Source organism: Bos taurus, chromosome 5 (assembly GCF_002263795.3).
Source record: "Bos taurus isolate L1 Dominette 01449 registration number 42190680 breed Hereford chromosome 5, ARS-UCD2.0, whole genome shotgun sequence".
In the NCBI taxonomy this organism is placed as follows: domain Eukaryota; kingdom Metazoa; phylum Chordata; class Mammalia; order Artiodactyla; family Bovidae; genus Bos; species Bos taurus.
The window spans coordinates 94,017,579-94,040,928 of NC_037332.1; the positions used below are offsets into that span (position 1 = coordinate 94,017,579).

Here is a 23,350-nt window from a genome sequence, read left to right on the forward strand (position 1 = left end):
GTTGGTTTCTGCCGTACAACATTAATCAGTCACAAGTATACATATATCCCCTCCCTCCCACCTTCCCATTCCACCCCTCTAGGTCATCAGAGCACCGACATGAGAGCTGAGTTCCCAGAACTATACAGTAACTTCCTGCTAGCTATCTACTTTACATATGGTAATGCACATTTCCATGCTACTCTGTCAGTTCATCCCACCCTCTCATTCCCCTAAAGCATCCGCAAATTTGTTCTGTCTGGTCTCTATTCTTGCCCTACAAATAGGTTCATCAGTACCATTTTTCCAGATTCCATATATATGCATTAATATACGATGTTTTTCTTACTTCACTTTGAATATAACAGGCTCTAGAGTCATCCACTTCACTAGCACTGACTCAAATTCATTCCTTCTTATGGCTGAGTAATAGTCCATTGAATGTATGTACAGCTTTTTCTTGATCTATTCATCTGTTGATGGACACCTAGGCTGCTTCCATACTTAAACTTTTAGAGATTTCAAGCTATCTGCCACCCAGGGATGGTAATAAAGGGCCTTTAGACCTTTAGGAAACCTGCTGCTGCTAAGTCGCTTCAGTCGTGTCCGACTGTGCGACCCCAGAGACGGGAGCCCACCAGGCTCTCCCATCCCTGGGATTCTCCAGGTAAGAACGCTGGAGTGGGTTGCCATTTCCAGAAGAAATTCTCTTTGGTCATGAACTTCACAAATTACCAGTCAATTTCAAAATTCCAGTCTGGTGCATATAAAGCTCAGCTTTATTTACAGTAAGTCAGAGTATGATTAGAATCTGTGGTACACTGAGAATACTGCTGCTGCAAAGGATCAGGCATGTGGCAAGCTGATGAGAAAATACACCCTCCTCCAACCTCCCCCACCCAGGCGACCCTGTGTGGACCATCAGTTGACTTTCCGCAACACACCTCTCTCGAACCTCTAAGGCAGTCACAGCCTACTGTGCTTTCTTCCAGTTACCAGAAATCCTCAAAGACTTATTTTGGGGTTGGTTATTCTTTTAAGGAAAGTTATCAAGGATCAGTCACAAGATAAACAAAGAGAGAAAAAGCAATTAGGCAGATATTATTCATTTGTCAGAAGTATTTCCAAACAAGTTCAGTAGTCCTCCCATATTATTAAAAAATAAATGTATCACAAATCTAAACTCAGTTGATCCATTTTATTAGAAGGTTGGTAAAAGGGCTTCTGGACTGTCACCTGAACTTAAAATGGTAGTGAAACAAACAATGCAGGACTACAATTCTCCCCCATTTTTATAAAATCTCTTCTACCTGTATATATACACGCAAAGGTATACTAACGTGCAGTGATCAATTTTAACAGATTTTAGGGGTTACTGGGATTTTGCGTGATTTTTCTATCTTTCTGCTAATTCTTAACTTTTTTTTTCTTATAGTAAGTACCTATCATTTAAATAAGTCATTTTTATTTTTCTGAAAGTTTTCTTAAAAGGCAGTTCAAGCATTTCTGTCCTATCTAGCAGGGAGAAAGGTATATAAAACTCTACCAAAGCACATGAAGACTTCAAAAATTCAGTGCAAGTAACTGAATTTCAAAATCAGGAAACAATTTCTGTTCACTACAGATTCTTTACCTGGGTGGTCTCTTGATATGATACAGAAAAACTTTCTGGCCATTTCCATTTATAAAACTACAATCTATGGGGACTTCCCCAGGGGTCCAGTGGCTAAGACTCCACACTCCCAGTGCAGGGGGCCCGGGTTCAATCCCCGGTCAGGAAACTAGATCCCACGTGCTACAACTAGGAGCCTGCATTTGCAACTGAAAAAATGATCCCAAGTGCCACAGCCAAGACCTGGCACAGCCAAAACATCCCAACTACTCAAATTTATCAACTTCCCCAAGAAACACACACAGCATTGTTTTAGAGCCATTTTATTGAGACAACTAAAAACAATTAGATGTTCAGAAGCAGTGTACAATAAAAGAGAAATCAAACTGTTACTTTATCATGTATTCCTTCTTCTTTATAACTAAAGCAAAAAAAAAAAAACCAGCTTTCTGCTTTTAAGGGACAAGTCAGAAAAATAGGCCAATATATTTTCCCTCTTCATAATAACATAAACAGCTACAAGAAATCTAATTGTAATAAGAGAAATTGGATGTTGGCTTACACATATTCATTAAAAAGACAACAGATCATCACATTATAAGAGCATAACTCCACCTGCTTTTAGCGGATACTCTTGTGTTCTCATTCATAGGTATCACCAAGTAGGTTAGTTCCAGCACTGGAGCTAATTCATATTCCTCATTATTTACTGCTCATGTTGCTGTAAGCAGAGAGTAACTCTGAAGGCTGACGCTTTTCTCCGCTTGTTTTAGTCCATTCAGTTGTGTACTGTCTGTGGCATTTGCCTGATGCTCAGGCCTTAACTTCAGGAGTTGAACTATAGATGGAATCTGAATTCTCTGAAGCAATTTCTTCTACAATTCAAAAACAGGAAGTCACATTAGTCGACTTAAGGAAGGGAAGAAGCCACTCTATATTTCTGTGAGTTAAGGAATAAATGAAAAAGTTTTTCAAGTGTGCTGGTGAGGGGAAGCAAAAGAGAACAGTGCACAAGCCACGAACGATGAACCCAGGCCACTAAGAAGCAGTGAGGAAAGACTTGACCATTTCCCAGCAAGCTCTTCTACTCCAGGGGGGCTCTCGTTTGGGCTACATTTTCAGTGACTTCAACTGTCTAGTAGACACTGAATTAAAGTCAGATTTTTGAAGATCTGGCTCCCTTTTATTGATTTGAATTTCAATCAATATTATATTTGATCAGAGCACATTACAATTTATAATTCTATATTTGGGAAAGAGCACTTGGTGCTTAACAAGTGTTAAGTAAAAATTACAACTACAACAGTCTATTTTAGCATCTGCCTCCTAAGTCAAACTCTAAGATCTTTAAGAGTAACCATATCAGTCATCTCCATGACACATCTCCGTGGCTAGTACCATGCAGTAAGTATTTAAAATGATTTATCTTTTATGTATTTATATGTATATATAAATATACATATATTTAAACTTCCTATAAGTATACGCTTACATTAAATACATTTTGTCAATGAGTTAACTAATACCTCAATTTTCCATCCTCCAGGACCCTATAGAAGTTAAATGTTAGTATTTACCTAGCTCCTCTTCCGCTGTCTCTGGAAAATTGATCTTGGGCTTTGCCAGCTCACCACTATCTTCTTCTATGAAAAGAAAAGCAATGATGAGTACATGAATTACAATGTCATGAGCAAGTTCTAGTATTTTAACAACTAAGAAGAGTACACCAAGACTATGGCAAGCAATAAACTACAAAACACCTTTTCTAATAACTGTAATTCTAAAATAGTATATCTTTCAGATTCAGACTTTTAGACCCAAACTATAACTACTTGGGATCAATAACAATATCTTTATTAAAAACATGTCTAAATGTACTAGTAAGGATCAATAAGTAGTATTATTCAGAGATTAATGGATGATTTATTCATCAGGCTACTCTTTGCTTAAACCTTATTCTAAAGAAGACAGAAACAGAGACAGAATCAATAATGAAAAATGATACAAAATTATGAATAAAAATTCTTACCAGGAAGCACACATTTCCAAAGGCCATATGTTTTTCCAACCACAGTTTGCCACAGTCTCAATGTTCCATCTTCAGAACCACTGGCATAGAGTTCTCCATCAGGACTAAACCTCACACAGTGAATAGGACCAAAGTGTCCTTTGTAGGATTCTGAGAAAGAGAAGGGGTATTAGATAATTTAATACTTAAACAGGACATTAAGTATTGATACACTAGAGAAGATGTGAAATTCCTGAGGGCAAAGTCAAAGAACTATACCGAATTAAAACTAAAGTGATTCTCATCATAAACAAAACAAAAAAACAAGACTTCATGTTCCAATAAAGATAAAGGAGACTTCCATGATGGTCCAGTGCTTAAGAATCCTGCCTGCGAAAAGCAGAGGATATGAGTTTGATGCCTGGTCTGGGAAGATTCCACATGCAGCAGGGCACCTAAGCTGTGTGTCTCAATTACTGAGCCAAAGCCCTAGGGCCCACAAGCCACAACTACTGAGATTGTATTCTGTAAGGAGAGAGATCAGTATGAGAAGCCCAAGCACCGCAACCAGAGAAGACCCCTGCTTGTCACAACTAGATGAAAAGGCTGCACACAGCACAGCCAAAAACAATACATTTTAAACAGACATCTAGAAATCTCTTTTAAAATAAACCAAAAAAAAAGATAAAGAAAGGGAGGTAAATGACACCCCACCTTCAAGTCTACGGAAAGCAAGTCTAAAGTTTATCAATTCAATCCCCATTTTCAAATCCTAAACTCACTATTTACCAGGGAAGCAATTCTTACTATGACTACAGAGAACCACCAGATGGAGCTCTTTTACACACTCTGCCTCTCATACTCTCCTATCACAGACTATGAAGATAAAGGATCAATACCTATCCTATATAGAGTTTAATGAGAAAATGTACACATTAGTAGTGGTGTTATTCTGTTTAAGGCATATCCTTATTTCCAAACTTTTTTCACTTACTTTCTAATGCCTCATCACCTTACCAGTTTTCGAAACTGTTTATTAGACCAATGTTCTTATTCCGGAGAAGGCAATGGCACCCCAATCCAGTACTCTTGCCTGGAAAATCCCATGGACAGAGGAGCCTGGTGGGCTGCAGTCTGTGGGGTCGCTAAAAGTCGGACACGACTGAACTACTTCACTTTCACTTTTCACTTTCATGCATTGGAGAAGGAAATGGCAACCCACTCCAGTGTTTTTGCCTGGAGAATCCCAGGGACGGGGCAGCCTGGTAGGCTGCCATCTATGGGGTCGCACAGAGTCGGACACGACTGAAGTCACTTAGCAGCAGTGGCAGCAGTTCTTATTCTGTCTCCATGTCCTCTCAATTCAAAGACATTCATGCACTAGCTTCTCTCAGGGAATACCATAACTGTGTTACCATGAATATAAAAAATTATCATAAGAGTAGAAAGAATTTGAGATTTTGAAATAAGAATGTCTGCGTCCAAGGTTCTATATTCACGAATTGCAACCTCAGATACCAGCAAATAATTTACTTTCTCTTCTTCAGAAAATAAAACATGTGGCCAAACATCTAAAACTTGAAAAGTGACATTAAATAAAAACAATGGGAAAGAATCTCAGTTTAAGTCACTTAATATTCAACCAGTAAATTATGAACACTGAACAATTAAAATAGATTCTATTTAGTGTATTCACTGAGGTTATATTTACCCAACACAATCCATCAGTTTTCCCAAAGAAACAAAACAAAATTGTGTTTTATTCTCTGTGTACAATTCTAACAAGCTTAAGTTCATTATAAAGCAGGATAGCTAGAAACCAAGTGAGTGAAGTGCAATGCAGTGCAGTGAGTCGTGTCCGACTCTTTTCGACCCCTCTTTACCACGCTCCTCCATCCGTGGGATTTTCCAGGCAAGAGTACTGGAGTGGGTTGCCATTTCCTTCTCCAGAGGATCTTCCCAACCCAGGGATAGAACCCAACTCTCCTGCATTATACGCAGACGCTTTACCAACTGAGCCACAAGGGAAGTCCTAGAAACCAAGTAGGAGCTAAAAAACATTGGCTAACTAAGGTGTTAATCACTGAAACCTAACCTTTGATCAAGGTACCTATATAATCTTAAGAAAAAAAAAAAGACAACTTACCTAATTCTTCTCCACTATTATAATCATACTTATAAAGTTTAAAATCTTCACCACCTGCAACAACAAATTCTTTCTCAGGATGAAGAGATGCAGAATTGATGGTTGCAGGAGCTTCAAAGGATTTAATTGGGTCCAAACTAGAAAAAAAATTAAACAACATTTATAAGTTTTGAATATTTCATAAATAATATGAGGAAATGTTACATTTAAAATGTTCCTAAATTCTAAAACTTAAGGAATAATACAATATCCAGTTATTCAAACGTACTGACATATGTGAGGGGGACAGAGGAGCGTGGCAGGCTACAGTCCACAGGGTCGAAAAGAGTCAGACACAACGCAGTGACTGAACAACAAAGTGCTGCTAAAAAAACAAACCCCTCTAGGTGTGGAAATAAGGGAATGCTTATACACTGTTGGTGGGAATGTAAGTTGGTAAAGCCATTATGAAAAATAGTATGGAGGTTCCTCAAAAAGCTAAAAATACAGTTGCCATTATGATCCAGCAATCCCACTCCTGGGCATGTATCCACACAAAACTATAATTCAAAAAGATACAGGCATCCCTATGTTCATAGCATCACTGTTTACAACAGCCAAGACTTGGAAACTAAATGGTCACCAATGGACGGATAATGAAGATGTGGTACATACATACAAAATACTACTCAACCACAAAAATGAATAATGTCACTTGCAGCAACACAGGTGGAACTTATACTAAGTGAAGTAAGTCAGAAAAAGACAAATGTCATAAGACGTCACAAATGTGGAACTTAAAATATGACACAAACGAACTTATCTACAGAACAGACCCACAGGCAGAATGGACTCATGGTTGCCAAGGGATGGGGTAGGGGTAGAGTGGGAGTCTGGAGTCAGCAGATGCAAATCATTATACAGAGAATGGGTGAACCAGGCCCTACTGTACAGCAGAGAGAAATATACTCAATATCCTGTGATAAATCTTTAATGGAAAAGAATATAAAAAAGAATGTATATGTATGACTGAATCACTTTGCTGTAAAGTAGAAATTAAGTCTTATAAGTCAACTATAATTTTTAAAAGAGGAAAAACAACAAACAAAAACACATCTAAATAATATTAGGGGGAAAAAAAAACAAAACAGAAGCCTACTATGCCCAAGCGAAATTCATACCCAAAATACACAGCCCCTTCCATAGAGGGATATCCATTTTGTGCAGTGAATGCCTTCCTGGAAATGATTAGGTTGGTTAATGAAAACAGTATGGCTAATGTACTAGGATTTTTACTTTGAAAAAAAAAAAAAAATTTAACTCTGCATTATTTAATTTTTCCAGGACAAACATACTTGGTAAATAGAAGAAGTTTTTACAGCAAGTAATTAACTAATATAAAGGATTATTTGTATACTATTTTCAGCTGCTGAGAACTTTTAACTTTCTGCAAAGGAAAAAGCTTTAATGCTGTGAAATATAAAACTGCTCAAAATGACTCAGTTTTTAATTATCAGGCTATAAGATAATAACTAAATCTGAGACTATAGCTACGTAATAAAAATCAATGCGTTAACAGCAACTTCCCCTGAACATCAATGAGTTTGGGCATCAGCTCTTTTCCAGTCTAACCCTAAAAACCCTGAAAGGCTTCCAACACAAAACATTAGAGCATTTCAACTCGGAAATGCTGCCATCCTACTCCCATCATCACACACTACAAAGCATGAAAATCAAAGTCATGACTTACACAGATCACTGAATAACAACTTTCTGGCTTAAATGGCAGAATATTTAATAGGCCAGCAAACCTCCACCACCACCACTTCAGGCAAGGTTCTACAGCAGGGCTGCACGCTGCCCAAGTCCAGAAGCAACCAATGAACTCAGCTGCACAATTTAATGGTTTTGGGCAATAACATTCCATTATCAATTCACTGTGTGTGTGTGTGTGTGTGTGTGTGTGTGTATGTGTGTGTGAACTCTCTAGCATTCTTAATTGCTCATCTCCATCTTGATTGCCTTCTCATTTCTTCAGCTGTTCAGTGAAGCTCAGCTCTGCAAGTGGCCCTTTACAGAGAAAAGGTCAGGACTGCTGGTCAGAATATAATGTGGTACATTCTTTATGGAAATCAAATATGTGGTATGTACACTAAGAACTTTAAACACATGCCTACCCTCTGTTTTGTTTATTTAAACTAGTTTTTTCAGGGGTTCCATTTTTACTCCTCAATAGATTTTCTGTATTTCTCACATGCTTCTTCACCCATCAGTTCATTTAATTCTGAAGAGTTACTCAGTGTGGCCATCATCTTCATAACAAGATCTGTTGACAAGTCCTGGCTTTTCTGCAAGAGCTTCACTAATTTCACTTACTTCTCCTGAGAGAGGAGAACAGAGCTCACTAGTAGTTTTCACACTTTCCAAAGCACCTGCTCATCTTGTCTGTTCAACCTTGTTCCAACTTCAGGCAGACTAAACATCTCCCAAAGATTCCTGTGAAAAATTGTTGATCCCAACTATTCCAACAGCATCTTCTGTTGTTATCCCCTCATGTTCCTCTGTGATTTTACCCACCCGAGAGAGGTGCAGTATGTGGGAAGCACTTGTCCAGGGCCAGGATGGGCAGGCAGGGGAAGGTGACAAAGCTGCACACAGGCTGCAGACTGCGCCAGCCGGGACACTCCTGACCTCTGAACTGGTAACTCTACTGACAGGATTCTCTTGTGAAGAAACATGCAAGAGATGTGATCATAAATCTCACTGCACAGTTAAAACAGGGGAACTAATGTGTGACATGGTAGACTCTATGCCTCCCTGGTGGTTCAGATGGTAAAGAATCTGACTGCAATGCGGGAGACCTACGTTCGATTCCTGGGCTGGGAAGATCCCCTGGAGAATGGAACAGCTACCCACTCCAGTATTCTGGCTTGGAGAATTCCAAGGACTGTATAGTCCACAGGGTTGCAAAGAGTCTGACACGACTGAGTGACTTTCACTCACTCACTCAGACTCTATAATAATACACCTAGTAAAAATGTTTCCAAAGAATTTTAATGGCTAAGAGGATCTTAGAATAAAAAAATGAAAATTATACTTATTAGGATCCTAGTAACTAAAGAAAAAAACACATACAAACACATACTCCCCCCAAAGAAAAAAAGACTAGCAAAAAACACAGCTACCAGTAACTTTCTGGTTCTATGGCTATAGGATTATACCCAAGTTTTTTAAAATTTTATTTTCTAAATTTCCAACGTAAGCATTTAATATATTTATAATCACAAAAATTAAGTCTACTTTTAAAGAATTCATTAAATCTATGCCCTATTTGGAAACAAAAAGAAAAATCACTAATTTTTCTGTAATTTTAAAGTGAAATGGCAGAATCAAGATTACAGAGGTTTTAGAGTAATGAATAATATAAATTATAGCATCAATCTAGGGATCTTTAAAGAAAAACATACATTAAAAATTGTTAAATTTTACCAATAAATGTCCCAAACACCTGGAAATTAATTTGATTAATTCTTCTGATTAAAGTCTACCAAATTTTCAAAAAACTCACTATTATTAGGTATGGAAACAATCTTCCTCCATATTATGTTACATAGGCCAAGATTTGCCTTTAAAAGCATTAAATACCTCAGTACACGCCTTGCAAATGTTAAGTACACTAAACTGCCCCTTTGTTACCAGAAAAGAAAATGAAGATACTCCTCAGACATACCTTACTGCACTATGAAAAGCAATAGATCGTCCATAAGTTATTACCAAAATCTCTCCCTCAGGAATGTATTCCATACTGCTAACGGACATATTAAAATTTAGAGATTTCACTTCCGTCATAGTAGCATGATCCCAAAGGCTGCATAAAAAAGAAAAGAAGGTGGTATTTACTCACTTAAGAAAAATACTTACAGCTTAAATTACAACTGCAGATTAACCAATGAAAAAATAACCACAACTGTAGTAAAACAACCTCCATTCCAACTCACAAATTACAGATGATACTGAGAAATGTGGCTTTGGCATAAAACATCAAATTATTTGGTATCTTGTTGGTAAAGTCAAAACTAATACTTTAAATATACCTCCCAAATGCTTATGCTATTAAGATACATCTCCTAATCTAATCAATTTCAACACTGCTTTAAATAATGGTTCTTCCACTCTAACACCCTATGGCCAGCCAGTCCACTCACCCAGGTTAAGAGCACCTGCTTATAAAGATGTCAACAGTTTTAATTAAGTCTTGTGAATCCCACTCTATGTTTGTAACAGACAGCTCCAAAAAAATGTGACCCAGATGCAGCCACAGTTGTAATGTTCAGACAACTTCTTCCTACATGACAGTTACAGGAAACTGAACTATAAGCTCCAAGGTCAAACATGTTTTCAACTTTAAATTATTAAAGAAAAACTACTCACCGAACAGTTTTATCATCCGCTGAAAGGATCTGTTTATCCTCACTGCACCACAAAGCCTTTTTAATACCAGAGGTGTGACCACTGATTTCCTTAGGTTCTTCAGATAAAACAATTTAAAATACAATTGTTAATACACTTGCTACGTCTGGGCAAAAGCAGATGTTGCAGGCAATACCATTCAACACAACTTTAACTTTGGGCAAACCACTTAACCTTTTGAAGGCTACATTTCTTCACTGGTAAACTGGGATTAACAATAGTTATTACACCTCAGAGTTAAACAATCGAAACATTTAAAGTTGCTCCCCCCGCCCTGCACCATCACTTAAAAGAAAAAGTTACTACAGGTATCGTACATTAAATTCCCCGAAGGGACAATCTCTATTCCCAAAGTTTTGTGTGTGGGAATTTGGAGGCTGGCCAGTGGTGGACAGGTCCAAAGAGACAACACTAGACCAGTACTATGATCCCAACTCACTCTTCGGCTGCATGATGTTTGTGTGAATAGCAAGAACTGAATGCAAAACGCAGACAGACATGCTACCAGACACAGATGAACACCGTGCACACGTTATAGCAGCCATCCCCTGCAGTTTCTCATCTGGTGTCTGATGGGTAAAAGCTCTTCTTTCTAATGCGAGACAGTGGAAGAGTCACTTTCAAAGGCAGCTTTGAGAAAGGGAAAAGAAGACAAAAGCTAACTGCCTGAGCTTTGAACTATCTTGCTGAGTCAGAAGGTACACTGATTTGGTGAGGTCAGAGTAGTCTGCTGTTTCTGCATAAAGTTATTAATTCCCAGGTACCAAAGGAGAATAAAGATAAATGCAGTTTGTTTCCTCACCTTAGAAATACCTTTAGAAAAGGTATCTCGAGGATAATTGCTTAACTTCCAACGTAACTTTGACTTTGTTATAAACTTCTAAAGCTTACTGACTTATGAATAAACTATGCCCACAACACAAAATTTAAGAACCCAATTAATATATAATAAATAAAACTTTTTCTCATATTTTAGTTGCTTTTAAAATATGCAGCATGTGATTAGGAAAGCACTGAAATACTGTAAAATGGAGATGATGATATGGACTAGGGAAGAAAATGTATCTCTTACAACTTCTGTGCACTGAGAGAATTTATAGAGGAAATGTCAGATTTCACCATCCAATTATTAAAAATGTGTATACCACAAACCTTACTAACAAAATGGAAAAGCAAATGACAAATTAGAATAAATTTTAAAACCAGTAATAGAATGAACAGGTGCTTTATTAGTCCACAAAAGTAAATTAAAATGGTATTCGACAGAATTTTAACCTCATGAATTATTTTTCAAGTTCCCATTAATAAGAATTTTTCTATTAAACTGGCAGAGATAAAGCTAGTTAGTGTTTGCTAGAATAGGTTGGCTATAGGTACATTTTTATACTTCACTGGTGGCCTCTTTGGTAATATCTATTTATGGCTTCCAAGTATATCTCCTTTTTGTCCCAACAATTCTATTTCTATGTAGATATGCTACAGAAACAATTGTGGAATATTTGCAACTATAAGGATGTTTAGCCTAACACTGCTTATAATCTTGAAAATTTGTAAATAGCCCAAGTAGGCCATAATAGGAGATTGGTTAGTTCACTTATCCATAGAATGGAAAGTCATATAGTCATTAGAAAGAATGAATATAGAGTATTCAAAGACATGAAAAAATTACTACAGATTTTCAGCATTCTTCTGAATAGCTTATATACCCATGTGGTTCAAAAATCTAAGTATGTATATACATTGAGAATTCTTACCCTTCTCACCTTCTACAGATAATAACCACTCCTTCTAACCAAAAAGCAGTTAACACTGTTATGTGCCTTTTAAGACTTAGTGTCATAATAAAAGTTTATCAGGATATATTTTTTTCTTTAAATAGTGTAAAAAAAAAAAATCCATTAAAAAAAACTGCATTAAAAAAAAGAAAAAAGACTGGAAAAACATGAACCAAAAACGAAAGACATTAATTAATAATACTGGATGATAAGACTTTCCTGGTGGTCCAGTGGTCAAGCTTCCAATACAGGGGGTGTGAGTTTGATCCCTGGTCAGGGGAATAAAAGACCCCACATGACAGAGGTGGGGAACGGACTGGATGGTAGATTAAAATTTAATTTTTTCTTTGTGACTACATTTTCCTAATTTGAGTATTGAACATGAATTCCTTTAATCAGGAAAAGTTATTTAAATTAAAAGAAAACAAAACCACAAATACATATGAATTAAAATTACCTGCTTCAGGTTTGTTCAAGTCATATATGCGTAACAGTTTATCCTGTCCCCCAGTTAACAAGTAATTACTATCCTGAAAACACATACAAGTAAAATGGTATTAGATTAACTACTTTAATAGTTATATCTCTTTGCAGCTTCTTCAACACTACATAAAATGCAAATAAAGCTCACAGAGATCACAAAGAGATGCACACAGATCAATTATTCCTGAGAAAATACTATAGAGCATTTATCTTTCTCATAATTGCCAAATCCTGTAAGCTTCCCAGTTCAAATGTCACACCACCAACCACATGGCTTCTCTCAGCTGGCTCTGATCCCGCTGCCTACTGAGTAGCATGACTGTGATGATCTCAAATTTATTCTCTCCCTTCTAAGTCACTGGGAAACATTACTTGGGTTTTTCAGATGTTTGTTACTATTGTTGATATAAGAGTTCCAGGGTTCTTAAAAATCTCATAGGATCAACCAAGAAAAAATACAGTTGACTTAAACAACTCAGGGATTAAGGCACCACCCTCCACACAGTGGAAGATCCACATTATCAGTTACAGTCAGTCCTCTATATATGTGGTCCGCCCCCCACTCAGTTCCCCCATGTCCAAAGATTCAACCAACTACCGCCTGTGAAATACTGCAGAATTTACCACTGAAGAAGATTCATGTTAAGTGGACCCGTACAGTTCAAACTGTCATTCAAGAGTTAACTGTAAAGGTGTATAGTTTAATCTAAAGTCAAATCAAATGTAACCAGCATACACAAAATACACCCCCACAAAACCAAACATGAACTAAATACAAACCAATCAAATATAAAACCACAGACATATCCTATAATAACAGCAATATAACTCCCTAAAACAAATTCCACTTTCTAATACCTGCGTAAAATCCACCGTCTTGACAATGTGTTTATGAGCCAGGGTCATCAATTCATCTCCTGAGACAGCATCCCATACTTTGCTAAAAGTAAAACATAAAAAAGTAGAAGACAAACATGGTAATTTTGATAATTAGTTACCAAATGAGTTATTTGAGATGTTATATAAACGTATTATAACTAAAAATGATACAGCAATATAATTTTGACAATGAAAAAGATCAAATTTAAGTAAATAAGATCCATGAACCATAAATCCTTACTTTCCTTTTAGCCTGTAGCCATAATATTCTTATAACACCACCGCAAGTATTTTAACCAATTCAGTTTCTCCTTTCCAATTTTTTCGTCTATACTCTCATATACACGAGAAACGAGATGAAAAACAATAAATACTTAGGAGAAAGAGATTACATAAAATTTTAAATCAAAACAGTAGAGAAAAAAATACTCTCCCATTTCTCCCTCAGAGTTGACTTATATTTTCAAATCCTAGTCCAATTAACCTCCACACAAAGTATCAGCCTTTGATTACATAATGCTAATGTTGAAGATTTTAATTATAGGTTTTCAAATCTCTCAATTGTAGGTTTTCCAACAAACCCATCCCAACCCAAAGTATACGTGTGATTGTGTGTCTATACACACATACGTATGTATATGTATGCTGGGGGATAATGATTAAATAATAGTTCACAGAAATACTGTTAAGAAGTTCCCCCAAATAAAAAAGCTTGAACAATAAAGAAGAAAAAATTCATTTTAGATCCGAAGAGGTGATTGAAAAATAAACAAGAAAACCTTCCACATGGCAAAAAGAAACTGTTATGAGGAACAAGCTATGCTTCATAATAATTATTCTAAAAATTCCATTCTAATGTAATTGACATTTATTTTTAGGAATAAAGTGAACAATGCAACAGAGAAAACAAAAGAAAAACAGAGAAAGCAAGGAGTATTTTTTCTTCACTCATTAAACATAGAATAAACATATCAAGTATGTCACTCAAGACTCAAAAGGGAGAAAAGGGAGACAAAAGGGAGGCACAAAAGGGAGGAAAAAAAAATGATCCCAAAGTTCTTGCCTCAGTAGTGTTAGCTTTAGCTGAGGGGGGGAAAAAAAGAAAATATATATATATATACACACACACAAACAATATTATGTTTAAGAAATACAATTAAGGGACTTCCCTGGTGGCCCAATGGTTAAGAATCTGCCTGGCAATGCAGGGGACATGGACTCCATCCCTGGGCAGGGAATTAAGATCCCAAAAGGCGGGGAGCAACTAAGTCAGTGAGCCACAATGAAAGATACTGCACGACATAATGAAGGTCCGGAGGGCCTCAACTAGGACCCAGCCCCATGCAGTCAAATAAATAAATTAAAAAAAAAAAAAGAAAAGAAATAAAATACAAACACACATGGCTATAGAGACACAAACAAAAACCACACAATTTATGTCAGAAAGTCCAGAAAATCTAAGCATCAAAACCAGTAGCCTTAAAGAGCATGCTAAAGCTGAAACTCCAGTACTTTGGCCACCTCATGCGAAGAGTTGACTCATTGGAAAAGACTCTGATGCTGGGAGGGATTGGGGGCAGAAGGAGAAGGGGACAACAGAGGATGAGATGGCTGGATGGCATCACTGACTCGATGGACGTGAGTCTGAGTGAACTCCGGGAGTTGGTGATGGACAGGGAGGCCTGGCGTGCTGCAATTCATGGGGTCGCAAAGAGTCCGACAGGACTGAGCTACTAAAGCACTGAACTGAACTGAGAAATACACCCTGGGAAAAAATGGAAACATTGTAGAGAAGTGTAACAGTATGCTCAGAGAAACAATGTCAACTGTGAGTGGTATTGCTACTAAACTCTCAAATACTAATTTCTCTTTGCAAAGGAAACCTATTCCACCCTTTCCCATTTCCAATTCAACTCTCTGGTCAAACCCTACTTTCCCAACCTCATTTTGCATTATTTCTCTGAGTCTAGTCACATCAGATTATAAACAATCCCTCAAACAAGCCATGGCTCCTCTGTCTTTGCTCATAGTGTTCTACTTAGTCTGTATTTTTATAATCTTAGGGTTCCCTGGTGGTTCAGTGGTAATGAAGCCACTTGCCAATGCAGGAGACAAGGGTTCAATCCCTGGGTCAGAAAGGCCCTCCTTGGAGAAGGAAATAGCAACCACTCCAGTATTCTTGCCTGGGAAATCCCATGGACAAAGGGATTGCAACAAGAATTGGACACAACTTAGCAACTAAGCAACAACAAACTTTACATTCTCAGCTATCATAGTTCTACTCATCCTCAGGGTTCATCACTAATGCTATTTTTTCACTAAACCTTCTGTTTTTCTCACTTCCATCAACCATTCCTTTCTGTTCTTCCACAGAACTCAGCTTATACTGTTTAATTTTACTTTACTTTTAGTTTTGTCCACATGTTTACTCTTAATCACAGGGAAATCAGTGATAAGAGTTCACATAGATTAGACTGCTATAATAACAGAAGGCATCAAAGAGCTTCCGAGGTGGCTCAGATGGTACAGAATCCACCTGCAATGCAGGAGACCTAGGTTCGATCCCTGGGTCGGGAAGATCTCCTGGAGAAGGGTCTGGTAAACCACTCCAGTATTCTTGCCTGGAGAATCTCCATGGACAAAGGAATCTGGCAGGCTATAGTCCATGGGGTTGCAAAGAGTTGGACACGACTGAACGAATAAGCACATCAAAAGTGAAGAAAATATCAAATGTATTTGAAATCTCTATCCTATTCACATACTCTCGAGTCTCAAAGAAACTGGGCGTTGTCCTTAGAGATATTAATTTCAAGGATATTCAATCATCTTCACCAAACTCCCCAAAATCTAATTATTCTGCTTAGATCATGTCCATTCATTGTACCAGAAGCAAGAACTGGAGCGACTGCACTAGTACCATCCAGAGGGCCAATATATCTACACTCGCGTTCCTCCCACCTAGATACACAAGTAAAATCGAGTGCCACCCTCTCCAATAGAGCATGTTCTAGTCACTTGTACTAACTTTGGCACATTTCCATTATTCCCAATAATAGTCCTAAAAACAGCTTAGAATTCTAAAAGAAATCTGGAATAACCTAAACTCCGGGCAAGAAACTGGTTATTAACTAGCTGGCTACAGGGATCAAATCAAAGCAAGGGAAAGGACATCCTCCATAGAGCTCCCCTGAGAGAAATGGCAGGAAGGGTCCATAAAGGAAGATGGTTAATGAAACATCATTAACAATACCCTCTCAACAGCTAATCCTGTAGCATTCATTTCTGTACAACTCAAGATGTACCTGCCATCTCCCTAAACTAGTGATACCTCTTATGTCCCCAGTTTTTTGCATATGATCAATGCTGTCTGTTCAATACTTTTCATATTCTGAGAAAGGACTTAGCAGTCTCAAAAAAGGGGCTGCTTAACATACTTCTTTAAGGCCTTAACAAAAAATTAAGCTATTTCGGGAAAATGACTGCCTGTCGTAACAGGACAGCCAAGCCATCAAAAAGGAGACACGAGCACCTTCGATTTATTGAGAACCTTATTCAGAGAAAAATTAGCTCTTCCTATTGGCTTTTTACAAGAGGGAAAAAAAAAAAAGAGGATAAGGAGATGTGGTGGTAACATTAGCTCTATGAATTAAAAGACGAATTAAAAGATATAAAGAGAATGGCGTTTCAGGGATAGTTTCAGCTGACTTGCCTGCCCAAATTACCTCAAGATAACATTCCAAACCGACTCACGGACCAGCCCTGCTGAATATACTTTGTCTATAAGAAAAATGGACAAAATTCTCCTTTAGATAATCATGACACCTAAAATTACACTAAGGAGCTCTTCTTTATTGGGTCAAGTTCCATAATAGCAGAGCCCACATAGGTCATTAAATGAGAATACAAAGAAAGGATGCACACATCCCCACACTTCACAGACAGACACACAGCAAACGAGGGTCAAGTCTCAGTTCCCACTAACCAAGCATCTGCTATGCAACAGACACAAGGCTATATTCAGGCATGTAAGTGGAAAAAAATCGCTGATTTGCCCCCAAACCACGCTTGGCTTACATTCATTTGACAAATATGAAACAAGAGGTTTAAGGAACATCTCATGATCAAACTGAAAATACCAAGTATGGCTAGCACATGAACTGAGGCCTTGTTGTTATTTAGTTGCTAAGCTGTATCTGACTCTTTTGCAACCCCATGGACTATAACCCACCAGGATCCTCTGTCCATGGGATTTCCCAGGCAAGAATACTGGAGTGGGTAGCCATCTCCTTCTCCAGGGGATCTTCCTGACTCTGGGATGGAACCTACGTCTCCTGCATTGGCAGGCAGGTTCCACTAAGTCACCAGGGAAGCCTGAACTCAGGCCTGCTTAATGCAAATGCTTACATCTTTCCCACTACATCATGGCATCTGAAAGCCTGAACTGAGAGGGAAAAAACCCAAAAGTATTCCCTCCTGCTACTTAGATCTACTAGAACTTCCTTGCATGAAACCCAAAGATTTCTTGGCTTTAGCCACAGATGTTCCAAAAGAACACATGATTTTGGTCTATTGGGGTGGTAGCTATCAGTGTTACCTTACACGTTAACATTTACATGTGTACTAGATTTCAGGTAATATTCTAAATATAAACATATCAACTCATTTAATATTCACAACGAATGAAAGTTGATCAGTTGTGTCCGACTCTTTGCGACCCCATGGACTACACATTCCATGAAATTCTCCAGGCCAGAATACTTGAGTGAGTAGTCTTTCCCTTCTCCAGGGGATCTTCCCAATGCAGGGACTGAACCCAGGTCTCCCACATTGCGGGCAGATTCTTTACCAGCTGAGCCACAAGGGAAGCCATTCACGACAAGAGGTAGGCACTATTGCTATTCTCACTTTTATAGATGATGAAACTGTGAAAAAGAGAGGTTAAATAAAGTTCGCAAGATCACAGAGCTATTAAAGGATAGAGCCAGGGTTCAAACACAATCTGGCCCCAGCATTCATGATTTTAATAACCCCGTGTAAACACAGACACTAAGACCTGAAATGTTAAGAAAGCCCCAAAACAACACTGAATACCTATACAGAGAAACGTCCTCAAAACTATGACTTGGGTTATTAATGCTGTTAGTGACCTAAAAACAAAGATAACTGTGCCTCTAGCAGCAAGATAAAATCCTGACTACTCTTTTCAGAACTCTGTTAAATATTTAAAGTGCCGTATTTTTCACACCTTTTTCTCTCTCCATTTCAGAGTAATTATCACATGAGCAGTAATTTCTGTCTAATGCATTTCGTTTTTTTTTCCCTGGCATTAAAATTTGTCAAATGTACATCAGGTCTTCACAGATTTTACAGAGATGGGTATCATTACTAACAAGCTTCTGCTCAAGTCTCAGATCAGAGCAAGACTGTCCATCAGGCAAGAGAAGACAGAGCATTTTGCTCATATTATTAGCACTCATGTTTGAGCCAGATAACACAGAACTGAGATGAACAGAAATGAATCTCTCCAGAAAAGCAATTTAAAAGATCGTCTATTTTAACGCTAATGTCTGTAGTGTCTAAGATCTTGTTACATTTTACCTAATCAAATTTAAAATATCACTTTATTAACTATTAACTTAACAACCTGAGGACCTAGTTTCAATAATGATATTTTAAAAATCCACCTAACAAATATCTGAAATCTCCTGGAGAAGGAAATGGCAGCCCACTCCAGTATTCTTGTTTGGAGAATTCCACGGACAGGAGAACCTGGCAGGCTACGGTCCCTAGGGTCGCAGAGTTGTTAATTCCAATTTTCTATCTCTGTTATGAAACCAATGACATTCTCTCCCAGTGACAATGTTCCTAATGGACTCAGCAAAAAATAAACTTAGGAGAAACTGAAGGAAAAAAAAATAGGTTGAACCCACAGGAGACATAAATGTCTCAGAAACAAAACCAAGATCTGTAATTCATCCGTTCTTAGTCCTTCTGCTTCAGAAACTTCCTTAAGTTATTTGTTTGACAAAGTGCTGAACAAGCAAGGTATACAAAAAAATATAAGGCATGGCCCATGGCCTCAAGAAGCAACAACACATAAGTCAATAAGTACTGTAAGAGTCAGAATTTTAACACAGCCAACAGTGCGAGCAAAAAGAGGGAATGGACACCCTCACCTTCCAGTCCTCCACAAATCTTCCTTGTATGAGAATCACTTTTACTTCCTATTTTTCACATCCCATAATTAACAAAGGAGTCTGTCACATTATAAGCATGCATGCCAACCTCTAAAGCAACATTTGACATTAAAGGATTTACATAAAACCAAGCAGTTCCTTATTTTATCAGAATTGCATAGACTCACAACAGGGCAGAGCACAAACCCTTACAATGGTTATGCATAAACCTAACAACATCTATTCTTTGAAGGCAAAGAAAAAAGTTCAAATTGACATTGTAACTTTTCTTACTGATCTCTCATCATCTCAAATTTAATCCCACATCAGCATGGGATTGTATCTCCCTGTTTATTTAAAAATTCTATTTAACAACAAAAAAAGTATGTATTGTAAAACTCACTCCACGCCATAGAGCTCTACAAGTTTCAACAAATACACAGTCATGTATTCACCACCTCAATCAATCTGCCTTTATTTTTTTCATAATAAGCCTAGTATGTTTAATTTGCTTAATACAAAGGCACAACAAACACATTTACAATTGCTCCTTAGTGTAAAATTCTGTTTAAAAAAACAATTTTTAAAAACCACTTTCTCTCTCAAGACTCTCAACTCTAACAGTTTACTGCATGTACAATAATCCTTGACACCGTCTTCCTTAAAACATTTAGGTGTCTGCTAAGTCACAAACATTAGGAAGTAGAGGTACCAAGGTTATATAAGATATGATACACATGAGCAGACGGGAAAGTGGGTCATTGGCAAGTCAGCTTAATAATATATTCAAAAGGCAAAAATCAGAGTAAGTAAGGTCCATTCTGGCAACAATGAGTGTAACCAGACTGTGGGGCATGGGGTGTGCAGTGCAGATGATGATGGTGAATTAGGATGGGCCAAAGTGTTAAAGAGGCAACAACTGAAATTTAACCTTTAGGCCGATGATTAAAGGCTGCACATCAGAATCACCTAGAAGAACTTCTGGCAGGGAAATAAACTGTTGTTGGGGACTTTACCGCCCACCTCCCCCCTCCACCCCCGGACCAATATGTATATGAGTATTTTAAAAGCTTCTAATAATGTACACCCAAGGTCATGGATCACTGACAAAGCACAGGTAAGACAGGAAAAGCACTAGCTAGAGAGGTGACCTGATATTTGTGTTCAGGAAGACAACTGACAGCACCAGGGAGAATGAACAGATGGGAAACGACTAGTGGTAGGGACCTGAACTAAGATGGCAGTGGCGTAAGAAATAATGGCATCAGCAGACATTCTGCTGGTGGAATCAACAAAGATGATGATAATCTAGATGCAAGGGGACAATCAACAATTTAGATTTCACCCTTACACAGAATGAAGTCATTTGAGTCTCTGTGAACAGTTTGAGAACCATTTAAGAGAAAGAAGCAAGAAGGATCAGGCCGGAATTCTGGTGAGATCAAACACGGGGTGTTCCATATGGTAGTAAGAATTTCACGAGTAACCTTTAACGACGTTTTGATCATTTCAGAGCACAATCCACAGAGAACTCCGAAGGTGGCCATTTCTGGCTGCACTTACGCTGTGAAATCTGCAGCGGCTGTCGCTGCCTTGGTGGCATCTTTATTCAATGTTGCGCCCCAAACGGCACCCTTATGACCCAAAAATGTTCCAATCCAGTCTCCTGTATCTCCCTGGCGAAGCATAGGCTTACCATCTAAAAAATATTGAAGACGACATGTGACTTAGAAGTTCGGAGGACTTAAAATCTAAGACTCAAACATAAAACGATCATATTGAAAAACAAAGTGGAAACAGTTTTTGTTGCCTGAACTATTCTCACTCACTGGGGTCACTAAGGATCGTTCAGAAATAAATTCAATGAGGAACCCAGCTGCACATTCTCTCTGGGAAGCATCTGTAACTAGTTGAAAAGATTGACCTGCGTCAAAACAATCTAGATTTGTGTCTTATTTTGGACAAACTTTTTAATATAAATCTCAGCTTCCATCAAACATAGCTTCCACTTGAAAGATGGAAAACGGAAATGAAAAATTCCACACGAGAAAAGACTATTCAATGAGATAACAGGAATGCTAAGTCTTCGTAAAATAAGGCCTGGCCTAGTTGCTGCATTCTGCTAAATCCTTGAGAGATATTTACACTGTTTGTTGGCCGGGACGTCTAGGCAAGCGCACAGTTCAGCTTTTCCAAAAATAGCAATAAAGGTAAAACGAGAAGCCTTCGTTAGGGGCATTACTTAGGAAAGCCTCTCGGCGTCAGCTGCGGAAGCCCTAACAACTACTCCTCTCCCCATCAGCCCGCCGTGGGGCCCTAACCTCAAACGCTGCGAGAGCCGCAGTTCGTTCCGCAATGGGGATGCCAACCTCGTTCGCTTTCCGCCCGACCTCGGCCATCAGGGGCCCGACTAGCGGCCCCGCTCACCTTTGCAAGCGCTGATTAGAAAATAGCCATAAGGCGTGATGCCACTGAAGGCCAGATCTACCACAGGCCGCGTGTGGCCGGAGCAGGTGAGCGGTGTCTGCCTCATCGCCATGGCGGCTGCTAGCAGAGCGATCCCGCTGCAGAGCCGAGGGGTCGTCTAGTCTTTTCTCTCCTCTGTGGCAGCGCCTCCGGCTCTTCAAGGCCCCCGCCCCGACACTGACGCTGGGCCAGGGCACAGGAAAAGGCCAATCCGGCGGCCCCAAGGTCAGGAAGGGGTTAGGGACGGGTCAGGGAGTCCGCGACGGGCGACCGACCGCCGCCGAGGGAGGGAAAGGGAAGGAGGGAGGAGAGTAGGGGAAGGGGAGAAGCGGAGAACGGGCGGCCACGACCCGTACCGTCCACACCGGTACCGGCAGGAAGTGACGACACCAATGACGCTAAGCGTCCGCCGGAAGTGACGAAGCGGCGGGAAGGCGGATTCGCCCGGCAGAAGCTGCATAGAGGCTCGAAGACGGCAGCGCGCAGGCCCGAGAGCACGTATGGTGAACGCTTGACGCTGGCCCCCACGCCTGTACGCACGGCTCCTGGCGGAGCTTTTGGCTCTGGTTCAAAGTCGGCGCGCGGAGCTCTGAGCTCTCACTCTAGAACGGCAGTGGCCATGAAGTTTCTGGGCAGAGTTGCCAAATGCGAAAGCAGGTACTGCTCACCTGAACCTGGCAACCTATCTGGGTTGTGCACCAAGCAGTTCAGACGGCAGGACTGTGCTGGGTGTGTGAACATCTACCTCTAGTTGTTCCCAGCGATGATCCAAACCTGCAAACAGTAGGTTTTTTTTTTTTCATTCCTGCTGCTGCTGAGTCGCTCAGTCGTGTCCGGCTGTGTGCGACCCAACAGACGGCAGTTTATCAGGCTCCCCCGTCCCTGGGATTCTCCAGGCAAGAACACTGGGTTGCCATTGCCTTCTCCGATGCAGGAAAGTGAAAAGTGAAAATGAAGTCGCTCAGTTGTGTCCGACTCTTAGCGACCGCATGGACTGCAGCCCCACCAGGCTCCTCCGCCCCTGGGGTTTTCTAGGCGAGAGTACTGGAGTGGGGTGTCATTGTCTTCTCCTAGCAGTTGTATAAGGCAGCTCCTCCGGAATTCTCTCCAGGGCCCTTAAGTACATTCCCCAGCCACGTAACATTTCTCCATTGCTAGTATTTTAGACCGGCTCTGTGACTTTAAGTACAGTTAATTTCAAATTACTTTTTATTTTGAGGCCTTCGAAGGACTCTAAAACAGTGGTACTCAAATTCTTTGATGAAATACATCAGTAAAGCTTGAGTTCCCATTCCCATTATACGGATAATAATTTGTAAGTTCAGTTCAGTTGCTCAGTTGTGTCCGACTCTTTCCAACCCCATGGACTGCAGCACA

At 39.2% G+C, this 23,350-nt stretch overlaps 1 protein-coding gene and 1 non-coding gene across 3 annotated transcripts; both read right to left on the reverse strand.

Moving 5' to 3' along the window:
• Nucleotides 1-735: 735 nt before the first annotated feature.
• On the reverse strand, nt 736-22,355 carry STRAP (serine/threonine kinase receptor associated protein). Of its 2 annotated transcripts, none has more exons than NM_001015567.2 (10): nt 21,935-22,326; nt 21,071-21,206; nt 13,311-13,392; nt 12,427-12,499; nt 10,156-10,252; nt 9,455-9,592; nt 5,746-5,882; nt 3,621-3,770; nt 3,169-3,234; nt 736-2,466 (listed from the first exon to the last, which is right to left on the reverse strand). In NM_001015567.2, the coding sequence occupies exons 1-10, from the start codon at nt 22,044-22,046 to the stop codon at nt 2,405-2,407; spliced, it is 1,053 nt and encodes a 350-aa protein (NP_001015567.1). In that variant the 5' UTR covers nt 22,047-22,326; the 3' UTR covers nt 736-2,404. The 2 variants fall into 2 exon arrangements, with proteins under 2 accessions (NP_001015567.1, XP_005207035.1); XM_005206978.3 differs by having other exon boundaries at nt 1,899-2,466; nt 3,169-3,231; nt 21,935-22,355.
• On the reverse strand, nt 10,551-10,733 carry LOC112446862 (small nucleolar RNA SNORA23). Its single transcript, XR_003034948.1, has one exon. It is a non-coding gene; the product is annotated as a small nucleolar RNA SNORA23 (small nucleolar RNA).
• Nucleotides 22,356-23,350: the final 995 nt, after the last annotated feature.

Coding starts and splice junctions, on each gene's coding strand:
- STRAP (NM_001015567.2), bottom strand. CDS start 22,046: ATGGCGATGAGGCAGACACCGCTCACCTGCTCCGGCCACACGCGGCCT. Junction 12,500..13,310: donor AGACGGTGGATTTTACGCAG/GTATTAGAAAGT, acceptor ATGTGTTTTCAG/GATAGTAATTACTTGTTAAC. Junction 5,883..9,454: donor GCTTTTCATAGTGCAGTAAG/GTATGTCTGAGG, acceptor TTTTTTTTCTAG/TTTGGACCCAATTAAATCCT.